General features: G+C 37.8%; 1 protein-coding gene across 2 annotated transcripts in view; it reads right to left on the reverse strand.

The window, feature by feature from the left end:
* Nucleotides 1-873: 873 nt before the first annotated feature.
* ACOT12 (acyl-CoA thioesterase 12) overlaps nt 874-24,487 on the reverse strand; it is a 56,698-nt gene continuing 33,084 nt past the window's right edge. For both annotated transcript variants that reach the window (XM_057541869.1, XM_057541870.1), the window contains 6 exons: nt 24,191-24,254; nt 23,432-23,515; nt 6,007-6,140; nt 4,123-4,251; nt 2,623-2,749; nt 874-2,354 (listed from right to left, as the gene is read on the reverse strand). In XM_057541869.1, coding sequence (XP_057397852.1) covers nt 2,205-2,354; nt 2,623-2,749; nt 4,123-4,251; nt 6,007-6,140; nt 23,432-23,515; nt 24,191-24,254 — 688 coding nt within the window. In that variant the 3' untranslated portion in view covers nt 874-2,204. The remainder of the gene's footprint in view (nt 2,355-2,622; nt 2,750-4,122; nt 4,252-6,006; nt 6,141-23,431; nt 23,516-24,190; nt 24,255-24,487) is intronic.

Below are 24,487 nucleotides of genomic sequence, written 5' to 3' on the forward strand. Positions count from 1 at the left end.
GCACCACAACTACTGAGCCTGCGCTCTAGAGCCCACAAGCCACAACCACTGAAGCCCCTGTGCCTAGAGCCCATGCTCTGCAACAAGAGAAGCCACTGCAATGAGAAGCCTGCGCACCACAACGAAGAATAGCCTCTGCTCTCCGCAACTAGAGAAAAGCCCGCATGCAGCAACGAAGACCCAACGCAGCCAAAAATAAATAAATAAAATAAATAAATTTATAAAAAAAGACAAAAAAAGGGAAATGTAAACCTAAGGGCTGTTGTTGAATTTTGCAATAAGAATGTCCTAGTCAGTTGTGTCATGGTTTGAGGCAATAGATTTTAAACTTTTTGAGATGACCTATGTAGAGCCTGAATTCATTGCTATCTTTTCCGGTGTCATGTCCTTTAAAAGTCTCTTTAGTCCAGTAGTCTGAAAGTGAGCACTTCAAGTAAGGCCATGATGACCACATGTGACTGAAAATATTGAAGTGGGGCTAGTGTGGCTGATGTTTAAATTTTATTTAAGTTTGATTAATTTAAATGGTCACATGTGGCTAGTGCCTACCATATTGGACAGTGCTTGACTATGCCTGTTATAAGTTAGAGTGGGCAACATCTTTACGTCTAAAAGTGATCCAGCCAAAGTTACTCTATTCCTTCAACCTCACAATGTTTCTGTTACTGTTCAGGAAAAAGTTTCAAAAAAAATAAATTCAGAGGTGTAGGAGAGACAGAAGTTAGAAGTGTTTCAATTGTAGGAGAGGGCTGAAATTTTAGCATACAAAACTCTAGTGTACTGTAACCCTCTTTACTGCTCATTTTTCTCACCTTTTTAAAATCTAAAAATATTCTCAAAAATCTTTCTACTTTTGGAATGTAATGTATAAGCATTTTTTAATCTACATATCCACTCTTCTTATTGTATATAAATGTTAATTCATAAAATTGGGGCACAGTCCAAAGTTCATATAAATGAAAATCTGCTGGCACAGATTAATAAAAATAATTACAACCAGATTTGGACAGAAGTAAAGATTTGACAAACTAAAGCAGGATGTAACTAATCTCTTAAGTGCTTTAAACTCTTAACGGAGAAGTCCTTTAACTTTTAGAAGTTGTCCTGTAGAGGATGCTAACTTGACGTATGCTGGTTTGTCTTATGAGTTAAGACAAATCACAGACAGAGTAAAATGATAAATGTTCAAGCCTAGGGGGACTTCCTTGGTGGTGCAGTGGTTAAGAACACCTGCCAATGCAGGGGACGTGGGTTTGATCCCTGGTCCGGGAAGATCCCATGTGCCGCGGAGCAACTAAGCCCATGGGCCACAACTACTGAGCCCACGTACCACAACTACTGAAGCCCGCGCACCTAGAGCCCGTGCTCCACAACAAGATAAGCCACCACAATGAGATGCCTGTGTACCGCAATGAAGAGTAGCGCCTGCTCGCCGCAACTAGAGAAATCTCATGTGCAGCAACAAACCCAACACAGCCAAAAATAAAATAAATAAATTTTTTTAAAAAGCCTAGGGAATAAAGTTCTAATGTAATGATTATGAAAGTAGAGCTCAGTTAATGCTTTCTCTACAATATCACATTTTGCAGGTACTTTGTGAGTGTAGATAGAGCAATAGATACTAAATTGGTCAGCTGACTTGATATATGTTAAATGACACTAGGAAAGTAGTTCCTATTACTAAAATTGATTGGATTCCATTATGTTTTAATGTCTTCCTAATTTAAAGCTCTAAAACATGTAATACATCTTGTCAGATGCTCCTGACATACAGATACCTGCTGTACATGGAACAACCCCATACTATTAATCAACTAGCCAACTTATCATTTCTGATTTTATAAAATTTTGTAAACTTTCAAACAGAACATGTAGCCTAAAAATGTTTTGATTATTTTAACCTAACTTCCACCATTTTACAGAACACACAATATTGCATGTGGGAAATTTTCCATTGCCTGTGCCCCTGGAAGGGAGCAAAGCCACGGGTGATCTAAAACAGAGTTTTAAAGCTCTTTTAATGTTAACCCAAATCACTGGTATTGGACTTGGGATGCATTTTGTTTTTTAACCTCTTCATAACTGCATTTTGCTTAGACTGATATTAAATTATTTGTGGCCCAGAAGCTTGTCAAGTGTCAGAGCTAAGGGTGCTTGAAATTGAAAGTGGAAAATAAAATGACAGATAATTTAAAGGTTATCATTTAAAATATGCTTTTCAACCCATCATCAGTAGTGTTCTCTATGAATTGTATACAGGAGGCTGCTGTCTCTTCAATGGATTTTGACCAGCCACCAAGATTTCCAGCAAAGTAAGGAAGGATGCTAGCAGAAATCTGGTTAAAGTAAGATACCTGTTTCAAAAACACAAAGCAAAACAAAACAATATTTTAATTTCTTATTGACTTAGAGCTTTTTCAAGCAGGGATCTCAATCTTGTTGGTGTAGGGGAGGCTATGACCCTAACCTTTTGGGAATGGATCTGAAAGGATGACCTTAGGATTGCCTGGTGGGTGTGGGTGGACACACATTGCAGAATTACAGTTAATTAGTAAATCCAGGTAAAAGGTTCCTCTGTATCTGTAGGAACAAATTAATCTGCAGATGTTTCATCAAACTTACGGTACATGAACTGCTGTCAATAGCACGGATGAGAAATCCGGCACTTATGATTTCACTTCTGACGTACTGTGGAGAAGGTGGGACTGATGGCAGAATAACTGACCTCACTGCCACCGTGTAAGTGTGACTGAAAGATAAAAGGACATTTTCAAAGTTCTTGAGAGAAACAAAGAATAGTTGTTAGAAAATAAATTCCTACAGTTAATGCAACTTGTTTATATAGTAGAAGTAAAACTATAGACACCCAGATCTTTTAGATGAGTGGTATACATAGGAAAACATTCTCTATGGATACATTCAAGTATAGCAAATAATAATAAGGGCCATAGGTGTTTTCTGCCTAAGAATTACATATACGTTGTATAATTCTGCAAAGCTGCAGTCAACCTCCAAACTGGTTTTTTTTTTTTTTTGCCCTAATGGATTGTAATTTCAATCTCTTCTTTTTTTAATGAAAAAATAATACCATTGTTTTAAAGAACCTTCAAACAATAGAGAATCCTATGCATTAGAAAATAGAAGTCATCCTTCAGTCCACCATAAGCACAATACATACTTATCCTAGAGATGACCACGTTATATTGTGATCCTCCAGATCTTTTTATAAATATATAACATTTATGTAAGCAAATGGACGTATGTAGATTTTTACATAAATATAATCATTTTACAAATATTGATCTATAATTTGATTTTTCACCTAACGGTGAAACTTTGGAGGTGTTTCTGTATCAATGCCTCCGTGACTACTTCATCCTTTTTAATGCTGGTGTAGTACTCTGTAGTATGGTTCTACCATAATTAATAAGATGGAGCTTCAGTTTATTTCTAATATCTTTTGCCGTAGTAAATGATACTACACTGAACATCCATGTGCATTAATCCCACACGGGAGGGATTATTTCTATAGGCCAGCTTTGACATCAGAAATAATGCTGAGGGAGTTCCAGAGGGAGACCATAACTGCCCTGGCAGCTTCCACTTCTTGTCCTTTTGCACACCTGCTCTTGGGACCCTTCCCCTTGGAACCTAGACACTATTCTCTGAGAAGTCCAGTGCCCATGGAGAAGCCATGAACAGACACTCTAATTGACAGCCAGCCATTTTGGGTGTCTAGCACAGTTGAGTCTGTAAATTCTGAACCAAAACCAATTCCTGGTGTTTTATTTGGCTTTCATTGCATTTTTACAATAACGGATATTTTGAAGGTTTGCTAAATATCCGTTTTACATCTGCATAGAGCAAAAGGAAAGAGAACTGCTTTACGAGTTTTACAGATGCTTTGCACATGGCTGGCACTTAATAGATAATTGTTTCTTTCTGGTTCTTTGTTTGTTTGTTTTTTAATGATAACTAAAGCCTCATCTAGAAAAAATTCACATGAACATCATTCAAGACCAGAAATGCTTATTCCATTGACTTCCTTATTTTCATATCAACTTTTTCTTTCTACTCTATACTGTAAGACATTGCTATAACACTTGAATAACATATACTCACCCATCTTTGAGAGGCCTTCTCCGTGAAACAAGTACTACCAAGTCTTTGGGTTTGTCATCATTCACCACAGGACAAGTGATATAATATATCTGATCATCTTCACTTACCCAGTCTATGACTTCACAGGACCTATGTAAATAGAACAGTGACAGAAAGTCTACATTTTTCTACCTGGTAGAATAAGGCATTCCTTTCTTTTGTTTGTTTGCATAACTTCATTATTGGTGTCCATATTCACCCTTCTGCTCACATAACCATCCCCCCAAAGCCAGCATCATTTCTTAAAGTCCGTTTTTAGAGTTGTTTGGCCAGAAGGAATAATTCTGCATGTGATGAAAAGAATGCTGGCCATCTGACTCTAAGGTCACTGCCTTCAACACTGCAGAGAAAGGCGCTTTTCTTTTTTCCACAAAATTATTTTTCTCTAGGATCAAGTAATAATATTTTGAAGACTAGTGAATTATATGGACAATCCAATGACTCTGAGCTAAAGGAATATCGTATATTGGGAAAGAGCACTAAGCTTGGAATCAAGCAATTTGCCTTTGAGTCTCAGATTGCCACTTAGTAGCTATGTTATGTTAGGCAAGTCACTTTTTTTCCATCTATAAAATGTAGATAATAGTACCTATGGGGTTATTGTGAGGATCAAATGAAAACACCTGGCACAGTACCTGAATCATGATAGATGCAAAAAAAAAGTAAGTGGAATTAGAATTCATTCATTCCTTCATTCAAGTTCAATTAGGCTAGAATGTCAGGTGATATAGAAAATAGTGGGAGAAACATTTGAAAAGAGCAGCAAGTTTAGGCATCATTCTTGCTAAAATCTTTGTACTTACAGAGTATCTACAAAGATCAACGCAAGAAAATCATCAAGTGTTTCCTTTTCTCTCCGAATGTTTATTATGGTAACATTAACCAGGATGTATCATTCTGGCATCTATGCAAATGTAACACATGAGCCCAGAGATGTTTCACTTTAGTGGTGTTAAATTGTCTGTTACATGCTGTTAATCACAGTGAGATTTGGACATTTAAAAGGTGAAACTCTACTTCATCCAAATTAGGAAGTAAATGGTAATGCTGAATATAATAGGTATAATCTTACCAATCCTTTCCTTCAAGCAAGATGTCCATGAAGCCTGAGCCCTGCAGCCCAGGAGCTTGGACTCCTTGGAGAAGGGGGTGTTACCCTGACAGTGCAGTTGACAAGATGCCCAGCTCTGCATTCCAGGAAAGGAGGGAGAGTGGAGAAGATTGGATTAGGGATGTGGGAGACAAGGAGTAACAGAAGAGATGTAGGCTGACAGGAGTGGGCCCTGATCAGGCATGGAGAGCAGGAAGGAGTGTACTCACACAGCTGCTTCTCCCAGCTTCTCACCAGGGAGTGCTGCTTCACAGAAAAAGAGGGGACTGCCAAATAAAGATCAAGAGTGGGAAGTTGGAGGGACTATTTGATAATCACTTCCTCAAGAGCAATGAGACTGTGTATTAAAGTACAAGAGTATGGAATTCAGAGCCTGACAGACCTGGGTTCCAATTCAGGTTCCATTGCTTTACTGCCTGTGTAATGTTGGCAAGTCTTGGGATCTCTCTCTTGTTAAATAGGAATAATATCAACTTTGAAGAGTTATTGATAGGAGTACAATAGTTGTGGGTAAAGCATGTCAACTCAATATAGATGAAAAATAGATGATTATAATAATTTTTGTGTCTCTCAGTAGCACCTGATGCAGTTTTCCATGCAGAGCAAGCTTTAGCAAATACTGTTTAATAAAACAATAGGTCATACATTGGGCAATGGAGATAGACTGCAATGTAGAGATCATCTTTTACATGATGTCAGGGTTGAATAAGAAAATATTTAAAATTTATTCTTACATATAATGGGGGTCCCACAAAGGTCGCTTGGTAAAGTCGGACAAGAGATGATAAGCCAAGTGTGCGGGTCTTTCCACATGCTTTTCAACACAAACAGATAAAATATTGTCCTCTTCGAGAGTATATATTTTTATCTAAAAGAAAATAACAAGAAAAAAATTACAAAAGAAAAATAGGTGTTTTTATATTAAAAACCACAAGCATATATACGTAGTCATAGGCTGATTGCACTAGCTAACGCATCTTGGCACCTGGATAATAATGAAGCCAAATGATGGCAAGTTCACTTTAAATACTTGGATGTCTAGAGCTCAGACCAGGATGCTATGCCCCTGTGTCATCTAAACAATATGTGACTTGAGGGTGGGTTATTATTGTGCAATAGTTTTTCTGATGAAAAATTAAGAACATAAGCCTTTCTTTCTTTATCTCTGTGTGGTATTTCCCTGCCTCTATCCAGGAAAAGCAGAAATTATAACCAGACTGCTGGGCAAGTCAGTGCTTCATTTCCCCCTAAGACCTTGGAGCCAAGGCTACAGCCTAACATACTTTCTCAGGATGTCAGGCATGCCTTCATGTGGGCTGAGGGAACCCAGGAAGTAAGTCAACACCTCTAGAACCAACTCAGCCTCTCAACAGGACCGCTGAAGCGTTTCTTCAGCACAAAGCATTCTTTCATTTGTGAATCACAAGAGCTCGTCTTTCAAGGTGGCCAATTCCTGGGTTTCTAGTGCTTATTATTCCTTAGATAAGAGGAGGCTTGTCATGGGGATCCATTTGATGTATACTTAAGCATTAATGTATCCCTTGTTACTCTGAACTTTCTTTCTAGTGTGCTTTGGCCAGTAATCAGAGATATGTGTTCAGCTAAGAGCACATTTCTATCCTGCCCATTTTCTCCATCTCTTTCAGGGTGCTTTGAAGACAGTGTTGAAATTTACCATCTTATAATCATTCCCATGGCAACAAGCTGTGAGAAGACAAACAAACATAGGGTTAAGACTTCACTGCAGGAATCAAGCAGATGGAAAAATCAGGCTGTGAGGGAGAAAACCTTTATTTAAACATAAATATCTTTAGGAAGAGAATGAAGAAATGAGAAACTGACTAAAAGCAGCTTAGAAAGGTAAGAAGTGACTATTTGCTTATGCTATTTTACCTCTCTAATTGACCTCAGTGCCAAGCCTGTCTTTAAATTGAGCCTGCAAAGGAGGACATGATGTAGGCTGTGGGCACTTATCAAAGAGAAAGAAAACCATGAATGCAGCTGTAGTTGGTGGTGAGACTCACCCCAGCATAGACATGCCTACCTTTGCCCCCCGTACAGCAGAAGTTGAAGCAGATTCATTGGTGTAAATCCAGAGGGAAGTCACCTTATCAAAGCCTGGTGTCCATGTGGCTCTTAGCCAGCCTGTTGAGGCTCTGCAGTCTCAGAGGAGGCAAGGGCAGGGGGCGAGAGTGAATCCCACCACCTCAGTCAGATTCTGGCCATGAGGCAACCATGGTCAACCTTGGTGGAACCAGGGTGGAGTGGGATGTAACACTGGACTGAGCATTTTTTAAGGGTTGAATTGTGTCCTCCCCTCCCCCAATTCATATATTAAAGTCCTAACCCCCAGTAGCTCAGAATGTGACCTTATTTGGAAATAGGGTCATTGCAGGTGTAATATGTTAAGATGAGGTTATACTGCAGTAGAATGGGCCCCTAACCCAATGTGACTGGTGTCCTTATAAAAAGGGGCAATGTGGACACGTAAACATACACACACACGCACACACACACTGGGAGAACCCCATATGAAGGTGAAGGCAGAGGTCAGGTGGTGCATCTACAATCCAAGGAATGCCAAAGATTGCCAGCAAAGCACCAGAAGTTAGGGGAAAGACCTGGAATAGATTCTCGCTCACTCCCTCAGAAGGAACCAACACTGCCAACACCTTGATCTCAGACTTCCAGCTTCCAAAACTGCAAGGCACCCAGTTTGTGGTACTCTTATGGCAGCCCTAGGAAACTATCACAGCACTTTTCCAGGAAGCTGCTCCCCAGGTTGCAGATACATGCTGCTACTTCCTATCCTGGAGCCAAAACAAACTTCACGCTAAGTAGCCATCATTAAATTCTGCCCTTATAAAGCTCACTTGACTTATCCAGTGCCAAGTACAGTATTGGATGAGTGGATGATATTTTGATCCTTTCCCCAAAGTTAAAAGTAGCAGACAATCAGAGTTAATGACATTGATGCAGACAAAGCAGACAAGGAAAGGCAGCGGTTGATGTTGGTTCTCTTTAAACCCTACTATTTTAGGAAAGCCAACTTTTGCTTAGTTCAAAAATTCTCCAAGACCAACTCTCCAAGAAAACGAGTTCCCTTTCATGCTTAGAAGAATACAGGTTAAATTCCATTTATCATCTCAAATGTGTTATCATTTGGTGCCTGGAGAATTTTAGTCTATGAAATGAAGTTTATAGTAGGCTCAAAATCTGCTGGTGCTTGTTAACATTTTACTAATGATATATTTTTTCATTCTAATAAGATTCTGTTTAATGGGTTTGGATCTTATACAAATAGCGCAAGAGGACATAACTCAAAGTTTTAGAATTTTATACTATCTGTTGACAAACATGTTATTGAGACTATATTGCGGAAAGGAGAACAAAACTGGTTGTTACAGAGTCATGGGGAGAGGGGTAGCATCCTTGGAGGTAGGTTACCCCCCGGGCTAAGGGGAGGAGACATGATCAGGTGGAGCTCTGGGACCAGCCCCTCCCCAGCTTCAATGAGAATAGCTCTTCTTTGGTCTGTTTCCTGTGGGTTTTGTACTGTGTGAAGGTTTTCACATGAGCCTTGCCATTCTGGCTTCCAGTACACTCTCAGCTACTCCCTAAACAAAAAGCTACTCCTGTCAGGCCAATCTCTTACCCATGCCAGTTCCAACCAGGAAGGTTTGGCTCAAAGCTACTCACTGCCTAGAAAGCACTCTTTACCCCTCCAGCAATTTACCCTTACACTATCTTCAAGGAGGAAAGGATCAACTCCTCTCCAAAGCTGTCTCTAAACAACTGTCTTCCCTGACTTTGAATTGCCTAAGAGCTGACCTTTGTGGTTTAAATACTACAATCTCTCACTTGTTTATAAACTACCTTAAAATTACCTTCAGCTATGATATGTATATATGTGATGCTTTCAAAATAGACTATAAGCTCCTTTAAGATGGGGGCTCATCTTTTGCTCCTTGTATTACTGGTATTATTAATTCCAACACTATACATTGAAAATGAAATATGGGTTAAAACAGTAAGTACTGCCCAATTTCATTACATATACTAGAAATTTTAGAATTTTGCCATCTATCAAAATTTATATCAAAATAAGTATAGATTTTTATAACCCGAAATAAGTATAATTCTTAACAGACTGTTTTGTGGTAAGAATTTATTCAGCTAAAAGGTGACAGAAAAAAATGTGAGCTGTATTTTTAAATTAAAAGCATATAATGGTGAAGGTGATTAAAAAAACCACATAAAAGCTTTAAAAAGTGGGAGAGAAGAGGGGGATAACTCAGAAAGAAAAATTTAGATTTTTATTATAAATACAATCTAAAAAATAAAGGAGGGCTTCAAATTCAACAGAGATAACATAAGAATGTTTAATTATACAGTGTTCTCTAATAAGTATCTGTACAAAACTTAAGAATTAATTATTGATGGCTCTCCTTAGACACTAGCAAATATACGTTTATTTGTTTAGATTGGTTTCTGGCACCAAACTCTTTAAGAATTGAAATTTTAATGACTTCACTAAATATGTTCTTGTCCTTCATTCCAGACATGAGTTTGTCCTTTGCTACGCTGCTCATGAATGCTTGGATGCCAGCAATGATGCAAGAAACAGATTTCATATTAGTAAAAGAAAACAGTCTTGAAGCAGCTTTTATGAGGGATAAAGAGAAGCAAGTAACTTAGTTATGTTAAACCTGTATTTCTGCATCACTGAACCAAACACAGATGGAAACCTAACTGGATCCAAAGAAGGTAAGGAAGACCCTGAAAGGATTCAGAAGTGAACACCAAGACATAATAAAAGCAAACAACCAAAGCCAGAACACGCAGAGAAGGTCAAAGTCAGAGCTGAAAACAATAAATGAAGTATCTGAATTTGCTTTGATTTCAGGGTAAGTGACCATATAACTTAATATCCAAAGTGGAACACTTAGGCACTGTTAATAATTATGATGGGAAAGCCAGGACTGTCCCAGGAAAACCAGAACATATGGTAATCATATTTTAGAGGCTACTGTTTCATTGATGATGAAAAACAGTACACACTGAAATGTGAGCATAGACAAAATGTCAGCATTCTTGAGCATCTCCTGAATGCTAGGCAGTGCTGTGTTCTGGCACTATAGTCCTGAACAAAATGGTCCTTAAAGAGCTTATAATCTGTTTAGTGTGGACATCAGCCTCAAAGGGTCTCCTGATATACCTTTGAAATTAGATAAAATTAAAATCCAAATGATATATATTAATTTAAATTTGATGACATGCAAAACATTGTAAAAGGTGCTGAGAAGAAAGATGTCAAGACAAGGCTTCTTTCTTAAGATGTTTATAATCTAGTTAGGGAAAAAGACCATGTGTAAAAAGTTAAATTACTATGTAGGACAAATACTAACTCAACGTAGCTGTGGGAGAAATGTCATGAGATAATGCATAATTAATTGACAAGTTAATCATAAAGAAGTAATTGTTAAAGGAGTTCCTAGAGGGATAAGTTCCTTCAGTCAGGGGTGATTGGCTTTATGGAAAAGCGTTTGTCCTGGGTCATGAAGACCAGGTAGGACTGGGGTAGATAGAGAGGAGGAGGAGAGAGAGGTGGAACATGAGAACTAAGCTCAGAGGTAGGAATGTGTAGGGTGATTTGAAGGACCCTAGATCAGCCACTGTGGAGGAGTAGAGACAGGGCTGGAAAGATACTTGACTCTTAAATTTCCCCCAAAGATTTTTTTACCTTTTAAAAAATTGAAATACTTGGGGCTTCCCTGGTGGCGCAGTGGTTGAGAGTCTGCCTGCCAATGCAGGGGACACGGGTTCAAGCCCTGGTCTGGGAAGATCCCACATGCCGTGGAGCAACTGGGCCCGTGAGCCACAACTACTGAGTCTGCGCATCTGGAGCCTGTGCTCCGCAACAAGAGAGGCCGCGATAGTGAGAGGCCCACGCACCGCGATGAAGAGTGGCCCCCGCTCGCCGCAACTAGAGAAAGCCCTTGCACAGAAACAAAGACCCAACACAGCAAAAAAAAAAAAAAAATTGAAATACAGTTTATTTACAATATTCTATTAGTTTCAGGTGTATAACATAGTGATTTAATATTTTTATAGCTTATACTCCTATATATATGAATATGTATGTGACTGTGTATGAATCTATATATATGTACATATCTATATTTATACATTAGACATATACCCAGTAGTAGAATTGCTGGATCATATGGTTGTTCTATTTTTAGTTTTTTGAGGTACTTCCATACTGTTTTCCAAGTGGCTGTACCAGTCTACATTCCCACAAACAGTGTACTAGGGTTCCCTTTTCTCCACTTCTTCACCAATATTTGTTATTTGTGGTCTTTTTGATGATAGCCATTCTGACAGGTGTAAGGTGATAACTCATTGTGGTTTTGATTTGTATTTCTCTGATGATTAGGACTGTTGAGCATCTTTTCATGTGCCTGTTAGCCATCTGTATGTCTTTGGAAAAATATCTATTCAGGTCTTCTGCCCATTTTTTAATCGGGTTGTTTTTTTTTTGATATTGAGTTGCATGAGCTGTTTATATGTATGAGTTGTATGAGCTGTTTATATGACCCCTTATTGGTCATGTCATTTGCAAATATTTTCTTCCATTCAGCAGGTTGTTTCTTCATTTTGTTGATGGTTTTCCTTGCTGTGCAAAAGCTTTTAAATTTAGTTAGGTCCCATTTGGATTTTTTTTCTTTTTTTCTTTTTTGCTTCTGTTTCCTTTGCCTTAGGAGACAGATCCAAAAAAATATTGCTATGATTTATGTCAAAGAGTTTTTCATCTCTGTTTCCTGCTAGAAGAAACAGAGATTTTTATGGTTTCCAGTCTTAAGTCTTTAATCTATTTTGAGTTTATTTTTGTATATGGTGTGAGAAAATGTTCTAATCTCATTCTTTTACATGTAGCTGCCCAGTTTTCCCAGCATCACTTATTGAAGAGACTTTCCCAATTGTGTATTCTTGCCTTCTTGTCATAAATTAATTGACCATAAGTACGTGGGTTTATCTGGGGGCTCTCTATTTTGTCTCATTGTTGTATGTGTCTGTTTTTTTGCCAGTACCATACTGTTTTTATTACTGTAGCTTTGTAATATACTCTGAAGCCAGGGCATGTGATACCTCCAGCTTTGCTCTTTTTTTCTCAAGATTGATTTGGCTATTTGGGGTCTTTTGTGGTTCCATATACATTTTAGGATTGTTTGTTCTAGTTCTGTGAAAAATGTCATGAGTATTTTGGTAGAGTTTGTATTAAATCTATAGATTGCTTTGGTAGTATGGTCATTTTAACAATGTTAATTCTTCCAATCCATGAACATGGAATATCTTTCCATTTCTTTCTGTCATTTTCAATTTCCTTCATCAGTGTTTTATAGTTTTCAGAGAATGTATTTTTCACCTGCTTGGTTAAGTTTATTCCTAGGTATTTTATTCTTGTTTATGTGACTTTAATGGATTGTTTTCTTGTTTTTTCTTTCTGATAGTTCATTATTAATGTACAGAAAAGCAACAGATTTCTGTATATTAGTCTTGTATCCTGCAACTTTTCCTGAATTCATTTATTAGTTCTAATAGTTTTTCTGTTGGAGACTTTATTAGGGTTTTCTTTATATGGTATCATGTTGTCTGAAAATAGTGACACTTTTACTTCTTCCCCTCCAATTTGGATGTCTTTTATTTCTTTTTCTTGTCTGATTTCTGTGGCTAGAACTTCCAATACTATGTTAAATAGAAAGGGTATCTTATTCCTGATTTTAGAGGAAAAGCATTCAGCTTTTCACTATTGAGTATGATATTAGCTGTGATTTTATCATATATGGTCTTTACTATATTGAGATATGTTCCCTCTATGCCAATTTGGATGAGAGTTATTATCATGAATGGATGTTGAATTTTGTCAAATGCTTTTTCTGCATTTATTGAGATAATCATATAATTTTTATCCTTCCTTTTGTTAATGTGGTATATCACATTGACTGATTTGCAAATACTAAACCATTCTTGCATCCCTGGAATAAATCCCACTTGATCATGGTGTATGAGCCTTTTTATATATTGTTGGATTCAGCTTGCTAATATTTTGTTGAGGATTTCTGCATCTATATTGATCAGAAATATTGGCCTGTAATTTTCTTTTTTGTAGTGTCTTTCTCTGGTTTTGGTATCAGGGTAATGGTGGCCTCATAGAATGAATTTGGGAGTGTTCCCTCCTCTTCAATTTTTTGGAAAGTTTGAGAATGCTAGGTATTATCTCTTCATTATATGTTTTGTAGAATTCCCCTGTGAAGCAGTCCAGTCCTGGACTTTTGTTTGCTGGAATTTTTTTGACTACTAATTCAATTTCACTGTTTGTTCAGAATGTCTATTTCTTCCTGATTCAATCTTGGATGATTGTGTGTTTCTACAAATTTATGCATTTCTTCTAGGCTGTCCAATTTGTTGGCATATAACTGTCCATGGTATTTTCTTATGATTTTTTTTGTGTCTCTGTGATATCTGTTGTAATTTCTCCTCTTTAATTTCTTGTTTTTAAAAATATTTATTTATTTATTTGGTTGCGCCTGGTCTTAGTTGTGGCACGTGGGCTCCTTTGTTGTGGCATGCAAACTCTTAGTTGCGGCATGCATGGGGGATCAAGTTCCCAGACCAGGGATCGAACCTGGGCCCCCTGCGTTGGGAGCACAGAGTCTTATCCACTGCTCCACCAGGGAAGTCCCTTCTTCTCTTTAATTTCTTATTTTGTTTATTTGAGTCCTCCCTCTTTTTTTCTTGATGAGCCTGGCTAAAGGCTTATCAATTTTGTTTATCTTTTCAAAAAACCAGCTCTTGGTTTCATTGTTATTTTCTATTGTTTTTTTACTCTGTATTTTATTTTCTTTATTATTATTTATTTATTTTCCTTCTTTATTATTTCCTTCTTTCTGCTGACTTCAAGCTTTGTTCTTCTTTTTCTAAATCCTTCAGATGGTAGGATAGGTTGTTTATTTGAGATTTTTCTTGAGGTAAGCTTGTATCACTATGAACTACTCTTGTAGAACTGCTTTTGCTGCATCCCACAGATTTTGGAAGGTTGTGTTTACATTTTCATTTGTCTTGAGGTATTTTCTGATTTCCTCTTGGATTTCTTCATTGACCCTTGGTTTGTTAGTAACATGTTGTTTAGTCTCCACGTGTCTGTGTTTTTCCCTTTTCTCTTCCTGTAATTGATTTCTAGTTTCATGGTGTCGTGGTCTGAAAAAAATGCTTGATATGATTTTTAGCCTTTTAAATTTGTTGAGACTTGTTTTGTGGCCTAGCATGTGATCTATCCTGAAGAATGTTCCATGTGCACTTGAAAAGAATGTGTATTCTGCTGTTTTGGGGTGGAGTGTCCTCTAGATTTCTATTAAGTCCAAGTGGTCTATTGTATCGTTTAAGAGCACCATTCCCTTTTTGATTTTCTGTCTGGATGTTCTGTCCATTGATGTAAGTGTGGTGTTAAAGTCCCCTTCTATTATTGTTTTAATGTCTATTTCTCCTTTTATGTCTGTTAGTATTTGCTTTATATATTTAGGTGCTTCAGTATTGGGTGCATATGTTAATGTGTGTAATATCCTCTTGTATTTATCCTTTTATCACTTAAAAAAATTTTATTTTATATTGGAGTATGGTTGATTTACAATGTTGTGTTAGTTTCAGCTTTACAGCAAAGTGATACAGTTATACATACATATATATATATATATATATATATATATATATATATATATATATATATATACATACATATATCTATTCTTTTTCAGATTCGTTTCCCATATAGATTATTATGGAGTATTGAGTAGAGTTCCCTATGCTATACAGTAGGTCCTTATTAGCTATCTATTTTATATATAGTAGTGTGTATATGTCAATCCCAATCTCCCAATTTATCCCTCCCCCGCTTATCCCCTGGTAACCATAAGTTTGTTTTCTAAGTCTCTGAGTCTGTATCTGTTTGTAAATAAGTTCATTTGTATCATTTTTTTAGATATATAAGTGATATCATATGGTATTTGTCTTTCTCTTTCTGACTTACTTCACTCAGTATGACAATATCTAGGTCCATCCATGTTGCTGCAAATGGCATTATTTCGTTCTTTTTTACAGCTGAGTAATATTCCATTGTATATATGTACCACATCTTCTTTATCCATTCCTCTGTTGATGGACATTTAGGTTGCTTCCATGTCTTGGCTACTGTAAATAGTGCTGCAGCAAACGTTGGGGTGCATGTATCTTTTTGAAGTATGGTTTTTGCCAGATACCTGCCCAGGAGAGGGATTGCTGGGTCATATGGTAGCTCTATTTTTAGTTTTTTAAGGCACCTCTATACTGTTCTCCATAGTGGCTGTACCAGTTTACATTCCCACCAACAGTGTAGCAGGATTCCCTTTTGTCCACACCCTCTCCAGCATTTATTGTTTGTAGACTTTTTGATGATGGACATTCTGACTGGTGTGAGGTGATACCTCATTGTTTTTTTGATTTGCATTTCTCTAATAATTAGCAAGGTTGAGAATCTTTTCATGTTATTTTTGGCCATTTGTATGTCTTTTCTAGAGAAATGTCTGTTTAGGTCTTCTGCCCATTTTTTGATTGGGTTGTTTGTTTGTTTTTTTTGATATTGAACTGCATGAGCTGTTTGTATATTTTGTAGATTAATCCGTTGTCGGTCTCATCATTTGCAAATGTTTTCTCTCATTCTGTATATTTTCTTTTCATTTTGTTTATGGTTTCCTTTGCTGTGCAAAAGCTTTTAAGTTTAATTAGGTCCCATTTTTTTCTTTTTCTTTTTCTTTTTCTTTTCATTACTCTAGGAGGTAGATCTAAAAAGATATCGCTGCAATTTATGTCAAAGAGTGTTCTGCCTATGTTTTCCTCTAAGAGTTTTATAGTATCCGGTCTTACATTTAGGTCTTTAATCCACTTGAGTTTATTTTTGTGCATGGTGTTAGAGAATGTTCTAATTTCATTCTTTTACATGTAGCTGTCCAGTTTCCCAGGAACAGTTGTTGAAGAGACTGTCTCTTCTCCATTGTATTGGATTAGCTAAAAAGTTCGTTTGGGTTTTTCTGTAACATCTTACAGAAAAACCTGAATGAACTTTTTGGCCAACCCAATATATTCTTGCCTCCTTTGTCATAGATTAATTGACCATAGGCGCGTGGGTTTATTTCTGGGCTTTGTATCCTGTTCCAATGATCTATATTTCTGTTTTTGTGCCAGTATCTTACTGTTTTGATTACTGTAGCTTTATAGTATAGTCTGAAGTCAGGGAGCCTGATTCCTCTGGCTCCATTTTTCTTTCTCAAGGTTGCTTTGGCTATTCAGGGTCTTTGTGTTTCCATACAAATTTTAAGATTTTTTTGTTCTAGTTCCATAAAAAATGCCATTGGTAATTTGATAGGTATTGCATTGAATCTGTAGGCTGCCTTGGGTAGTATAGTCATTGGACAATATTGATTCTTCCAACCCAAGAACATGGTATATCTTTCTATCTGTTTGTGTCATCTTCAATTTCTTTCATCAGTATATTATAGATTTCAGAGTACAGGTCTTTTGCCTCCTTAGCTAGGTTTATTCCTAGGCATTTTATTCCTTTTGATGTGATGATAAATGGGATTATTTCCTTAATTTATCTTTCTGATCTTTTGTTGTTCGTGTAGAGAAATGCAACAGATTTCTGTGTATTAATTTTTTATCCTGCAACTTTACCAAATTCATTGATGAGCTCTAGTAGTTTTCTGGTAGCATCTTTAGGATTTTCTATGTATAGTATCATGTCTTCTGCAAAGAGTGACAGTTATATTTCTTCTTTTCCAATTTGGATTCCTTTTATTTCTTTTTCTTCTCTGATTGCCATGGCTAGGACTTCAAAAACTATGTTGAATAAAAGTGGCACGAGTGGACATCCTTGTCTTGAGAGGAAATGCTTTCAGCTTTTCACTGTTGAGTATGATGTTAGCTGTAGGTTTGTCATATATGGCCTTTAGTATGTTGAGGTAGGTTCCCTCTATGCCCACTTTCTGGATAGTTTTTATCATAAATGCGTGTTGAATTTTGTCAAAAGCTTTTTCTGCATCTATTGATATGATCATATGGTTTTTATTCTTCAATTTGTTGATGTGGTGTATCACACTGATTGATTTGCGGATATTGAAAAATCCTTGCATCCCTGGGATAAATCCCACTTTATCATGGTGTATGATCCTTTTAATGTATTGTTGGATTTTGTTTGCTAGTGTTTTATTGAGAATTTTTGTGTCTGTGTTCATCAGCGATATTGGCCTGTCATTTTCTTTTTTTGTGGAAAGAATGCTCTATAAATATCTGTTAAGTTCATCTGGTCTAATGTGTCATTTAAGCCTGTATTTCCTTATTGATTTTTTTGTCTGGATGATCTGTCCATTGATGAAAGTGGGGTGTTAAACTCCCTCACCATTATTGTGTTACTGTCAATTTCTCCTTTTATGGCTGTTAGCATTTGCCATGTTGAGGTGCTCCTATGTTGGGTGCATATATATTTACAATTGTTATATCTTCTTCTTGGATCGATCCCTTGATCATTATGTAGTGTTCTTCTTTGTGTCTTGTAACAGTCTTTATTTTAAAGTCTATTTTGTCTGATATGAGTATTGCTATTCCAGCTTTCTTTTGATTTTCATTTGCATGGAATACCTTTTTCCATCCCCTCACTTTCATTCTGTATGTGTCCCTAGATCTGAAGTGGGTCTCTTATAGACAGCATATATACCAGTGTTGTTTTTGTATGCATTCAGCCAGTCTGTGTCTTTTGGTTTGAGCATTTAATCCATTTACATTTATGGTAATTACCAATATGTATGTTCTTATTGCCATTTTGTTACTTGTTTTGGATTTGTTTTTGTAGGTCTTTTTTCTTCCTTTCCTCTTTTGTTTTCTTCTCTGGTGATTTGAGGACTTATCTTCAGTGTTGTGTTTGGATTCTTTTTTCTTTTTTGTGTGTATATCTGTTGTAGATTTTTGGTTTGCAGTTACTGTGAGGTTTTGATATAGCAGTCTATATATATACAAGATTGTTTTAAGTTCATAGTCTCTTAATTTCAAATGCATTTCCAGTATCCTGCATTTGTACTGTCCTCTTCTCATGATTGCTAGTTTTGATATCATATGCGTGTGTGGATGATTTCCTACCTTTACTGTATGTTTGCCTTTACTGGTGAGCTTTCCCATTTGTAATTTTCTAGGTGTGGCCTTTTCTTTTCTGTCTAGAGAAGTTCCTTTAGCTTTTGTTGTGCAGCTGGTTTGGTGGTGCTGAATTCTCTTACCTTTTGCTTGTCTGTAAAGCTTTTGATTTCTCTGTCGAATCTGAAGGAGAGCCTTGCAGGGTAGAGTATTCTTGGTTGTAGGTTTTTCCCTTTCATCACTTTAAATATATCGTGCCACTCCCTTCTGGCCTGCAGACTTTCTGCTGAAAAATAGCTGATAACCTTATGGGGATTGTCTTGTATGTTATTTGTTGCTTTTGATATTTTCTCTTTGCCTTTAGTTTTTGTCAATTTGATTAATGTGTCTCAGCATGTTCCTCCTTGGGTTTATCCTGTATGGGACTCTCTGTGCTTCCTGGACTTGGGTGACTGTTTCCTTCCCCTTGTTAGAGAAGTTTTCAGCTATTACCTCTTCAAATATTTCCTTAGGCCCTTTCTCTCTCTCTTCTGCTTCTGGGACCCCTATAATGCGAATGTTGGTGCATTTAATGTCCCAGAAGTCTATTAGACTGTCCTCCTTTCTTTTCATTTTTTATTCTTTATTCACAGCAGTGATTTCTACCATTCTATCTTCCAGCTCACTTATCCATTCTTCTGCCTTATTTGTTCTGCTATTGATTCCTTCTAGTGTATTTTTCATTTCAGTTATTGTATTGTTCAAGTCTGTTTGTTCTTTATGTCCTCTAGCTCTTTGTTAAACATTTCTTATATCTTCTCAGTCTATGCCTCCATTCTTTTTCTGAGATCATGGATCATCTTTACTATCATTACTTTGAATTCTTTTTCAGGTGGATTGCCTATCTCCAGTTCACTTAATTGTTCTTCTGGAGTTTTTATCTTGTTCCTTTGTCTGGAACATATTCTTCTGCCATCTCATTTTGTTTAACTTTCTGTGTTTGCAGTCTCTGTTCCGCAGGTTCAGGATTGTAGCTCCTCTTGCTTCTGGTTTCTTCCCCCTGGTGGGTGAGGTTGGTCTAAGAGGTTTGTGCAGGCTTTCTGGTGGGAGGGACTGGTTCCTGCCCAGTGGTGGGTGGAGCTGGGTCTTGTCCCTCTGATGGGCAGGGCCATGTCAAGGGGTGTGTTTAGAGGTGGCTGTGGGCTCAGGAAGACTTGGCAGCCTACAGGCTGTTGGGTGGGGCTAGGTCTTGGTGTCAAAATGTAGTCCTCCAGGAGAACTCACTCCTATGAATATTTCCTGGTACCTCTGCCACCAGTGTCTTTGTCCCCACAGTAAGCCACAGCCACCTCCTGCCTCCCCAGGAGTCCCTCGAAGTCCAGCAGGTAGGTCTGGCCCAGGCTCCTATGAAGTCACTGCTTTTTCCCTATGTCCCGGTGCACATGAGACCTAGTGTGTGCCCTTCAAGAGTGGAGTTTCTGTTTCCCCCAGTCCTGTGGCGTTCTTGAGGTCAAGCCCTCTGGCCTTCAAAGCTAAATGCTCTGGGGGCTCCTCCTCCTGATGCCAGACCCCCAGACTGGGGAGCCTGACATGGAGCTCAGAACTCTCACTCCTGTGGCAGAACCTCTGCGATATAATTATTTTCCAGTTTGTGGGTCGCCTACCTGGTGAGCATGGAATTTGATTGTATTGCAAATGCACCCCTACTACCGTCTCATTGTGGCTACTTTGTCTTTGGATGTAGAATATTTTTTTTGGTAGGTTCCAGTCTTTTTTGTCGATGATTGTTCAGCAGTTAGTTGTTATTTTGGTGTTTTCATGAGAGGAGGTGAGCTCAAGTCCTTCTACTCCACTATCTTGTCTTCCTCCCCTTTATCGTTGTATAATGCCCTTCTTTGTCTTTTGTTATAGACTTTGTTTTAAAGTCTATTTTGTCTGATATGATTATTGCTACCCCTGCCTTCTTGCTGTTTCTGTTTGTATAAAATCTTTTTCCATTCCCTCATTTTTGGTCTGTGTGTGTATTTAGCTCTGAAGTCAGTCTCTTGTAGGCAGCATATAGAAGGGTCTTGTTTTTTATCCAGTCAACCACCCTGTGTCTTTTGATTGGAGCATTTAGCCCATTGACGTTTAAAGTAATTATTGATATTATTGCCATCTTATTACTTGTTTTCCAGTTTTTTGGGTAGTTCTTCTCTGTTTATTTCTTTTTGTTTGTTTGTTTCTTCCCTTGTGGTTTGATTATTTTCTTTAGTAGTATGCTTGAGTTCGTTTCTTTTTGTTTTTTTGCATCTATTTAAGTTTCTGATTTGGGGTTACCATGGTGTTCATATATGTTGTCATGTAACTATCTGCTTGTTTCAAACTGGTAGTCCTTTAAGTTCAAACACATTCTAAAAGATCTACATTTTTTCCTCTCCTCCCTCATATTTTATGTTTTTGATGTTTATCCCTTAACAGTTTATTGTAGTTATATTTTATTTTATTTATAGTTTTTGTCTTTTAATATTTATACTAGCTTATTTAAATGGTTGATCCACAGCCTTTACTAGTGGGGTTTTTCCTTTCCTATGACTTCTTACTTCTTGTTGTAGCCTTTTCTTTTCCACTTAGGGAAGACTCTTTAACATTTATTTTAGGGTTGGTTTAGTACTGATGAACTCCTTTATTTTTTGCTTGTCTGAGAAGCTGTTTATCTTTCCTTCAATTCTAGATGATAATCTTGCTGGGTAGAGTATCCTAGGTTGTAGGTTTTTCCCTTTCAGCACTTTAAATATATTATGCCACTCCCTTCTTGCTTGTAAAGTTTCTGCAGAAAAATCAGCTGATAGCCTATTGGGGAGTGGGGGGTTTCCTTGTATGTGTCTCTGTTTTTTCTCTTGCTGTCTTTAGAATTCTCTCTTTTTCTTTAACTTTTCCCATTTTAATTATGATATGTCTTGATGTGGGTCTCTGGGTTCATCGTGTTTGGATCTCTCTGTGCTTCCTGTACTTGAATACCTGTTTCCTCTTTCAGGTTTGGGAAGTTTTCAATCATAACTTTTCCAAATACATTTTTGACCACTTTCTCTCTTCTCCTTCTGGGACCCCTATAATGTGAATGTTAGTATGCTTGATGTTGTCCCAGAGGTCCCTTAAACTGGTTTTATGTTTTTTAATTTATTTTTCTTTTTGCTGTTCTGATTGGGTGATTTCCATTATTCTATCTTCCATGTTACTTATGTGTTCTTTATTACCTAGTCTGCTTTTAAATCCTTCTAGTGTGTTTTTCATTTCCGTTATTGTATTCTTCAGCTCTGACTGGTTCTTTTTTTTTTTTTTTAATTGGAGTATAGTTGATTTACAATTTTGTGTTAGTTTCAGGTATACAGTAAAGTGATTCAGTTATATATATACATATATCCATTCTTTTTCAGAATCTTTTCCCATACAGGTTATTTCAGAATACTGAGTTCCCTGTGCTATACAGTAGGTCCTTGTTGATTATCTCTTTTATATATAGTAGCGTGTATATGTTAATCCCTAACTCCTAATTTATCCCTGACTTGTTCTTTTCTTAATATTTTCTAGTTCCTTGTTAAAATTCTCATTGTGTTCATCTATTCTTTTCCCTAGTTCAGTTAGCATTTCTTATTACTAATGCTTTGAGCTCTTTATCTGGTAAATTATTTATCTCTGTTTCATTAGTTGTTTTGTCAGGTTTTTTTGTTCTTTCATTTAAAACAAATTCCTCTGTTTTCTCATTTTGCTTAACTTTCTCTGTCTCTATGAAATTAGGTGAAACAGTTACTTATCCTGGTCTTGAAGAGTATCCTTGTGTGGGAATGTCCATATGCAGTCCATATCTGCCCAGTGGCTTTGGTGGGAGAGCTGGATCTGACGTGAGCATGAGTCACATCTTCCCCCAGGGTGTGCTGGCAGCTATCACCTTGGTGGGAGGGGGGGCTGGATATGGAGGGGCTAAAGCCAGAGCTAGCTGTGAGCTAGGGCTTCTCCTATGCTTAGTGGCCATTACTTTCCTACTGGGGACAGTGAGGGGGTCCCAAGGTGCTGGCGCAGAAGCCCTGAGAGTTGCGTCCAAGCTAGTTCTGTTCCATCTAAGTGTGCGCTCTCCCCTATTCCAGCAGTGGCACCATCACCACAGAGGGGAGAAGTACTGGAGCAAGAAGGCCCATAGTGGGTACCCGGTGTAGGCTGGGATACATGCTAGGCAGTCTTGGCACGCCAGTCAGAGCTCCAGACTGCTCGTGATACAGCACCTTCATGAGCACCAGTAATGGCCACCCTCGCCCTGTTCAGATGCAGTGCCTGGTCTGAGCTGGCTCCATTTCTGCCAGCTGTGCAACCTCCTCAGCAGTGGCAACCTTCACCCTAGTGGGGAGCTGCAGTGGAGCTAGAGGGGTTGGAGTGGATGCTTGGCATGGGCCAGGGTGTGCACTGGGGTGGTTGCAGGAAACCAGCCAGAGCCCTGGGAAGTTTCAATCTGCTTCCTTTGCCTGGTTCCCAAGAGCCAGGAAGCATGTGTATGCTCTTTAAGAGCAGAGTCTAGGTTTTTTATAGCCCTCTTGTTAGTCCCACTGGTTTTTAAACAAGCTAAGGGGACTCCTTCTCCCGGTATCAGACACCAGGGCTGAGGTGTCCTATCCTAGGGATGCAGGTCCTGACCTGATTGCTTCTCTTCCCCTCCTACCTGACTCCATGTGGATCTTTCTCTACAGCCTTGTTTGTTGTATAAGAGTCTTTCTGCCACTCTCCAGTTTGTTTTCAGTGTGAATTGCTCTACATGTGGATGTATTTTTGATGTGTTCGTAGTGGGAGGTGAGCTCAGTGTCCTTGTACTCTGCCATCTTGATCTCCATTTTTTCCTTCTTAAAAGCAGCATCAGAAGTAGCAGAACAACCAGTACCATGACAACTTTCATTTGTGATGGGCAACGGGTTGTGTGTATACCTGGATGCCTCCTACCTTTTCCACAGCACTGGTAATCTCCCAACCACTTTTGGCTGCCAGGCTTTTGAGAGCCTCCACATTGCCATTACTCAAGGATACCTAAAACACAAATATTTGAAATGCTCTGAGTTCAGTGCAGATATGTGATCAAACATTTTCTGCTTAGAAAGTGGGCACTGTTAGAGCCAAAGTGATGATGTTGAGGTTAGAACTAAGTTACAGGAACATAATTTCTGTCTCAAACTCTTAATGCAGAATTCAGACAGGTAATGTGAGTCATATATGCTTAGCAGATTAGTATCATTTTAATTAGTATCCTAAGCAAAGACAAGAACACCCTTCAGTATGACTTGTAATCAACGGGTAATAAGTAAACTTGGATTTCCCTTTACATTTTATGGTCAAAAACATTAAAATGACTAATACTTTGCTATTGTGTTATAAAAATGCAAGCCAGTGGGCATGTCATTCAACACATGCTGTGATGAAACACCAGATCTCAATGTCCTATGTTGCTTGAATGCATTTGATGGCAGAGCATCCAGAGTCTGTAACTCAGGAACTATACATATAATTCAAACAAGGCAGTGAAGCAGCTGGCTGATAACTAGTTACTGATAGCTTGGTTTTGTTTCATTTTGAGATGACTGGTTGCTATAATTCACCTTTTCATCTAACCTGTGTAGGTACAACGTGAGTCAGTTAAATGAGGGGATTTCCATTTTTGTAATGAAGTGATTTTACATGAACAACTTCAGATCATAAAACTGTCACCTGGTTGCCAGTATCCCAGTGTATGCAAAGTGGAACCTCTCCTTTGTGGGAAATAATGTATTTTCTGGAAAAAAATTAAAATATTAAATAACAGTTTTCTTCCCTGTATTTAGCACACAGCAATAACTATGACAGTTTCTTGAACTGAAATCAGCAGTTTTAAAAATCTGCCTTTACTGGTGGAACAATCAGAAAGAACAATTTCCATCACAGTAGTCTCCACAGTCAAAAAACATCAGACCTTCTCTTTTTACATTATATGGGAATAGAGACACAGAGAGGGCTCTTTGCTATGTA

Source organism: Balaenoptera acutorostrata, chromosome 2 (assembly GCF_949987535.1).
Source record: "Balaenoptera acutorostrata chromosome 2, mBalAcu1.1, whole genome shotgun sequence".
Taxonomy (NCBI): domain Eukaryota; kingdom Metazoa; phylum Chordata; class Mammalia; order Artiodactyla; family Balaenopteridae; genus Balaenoptera; species Balaenoptera acutorostrata.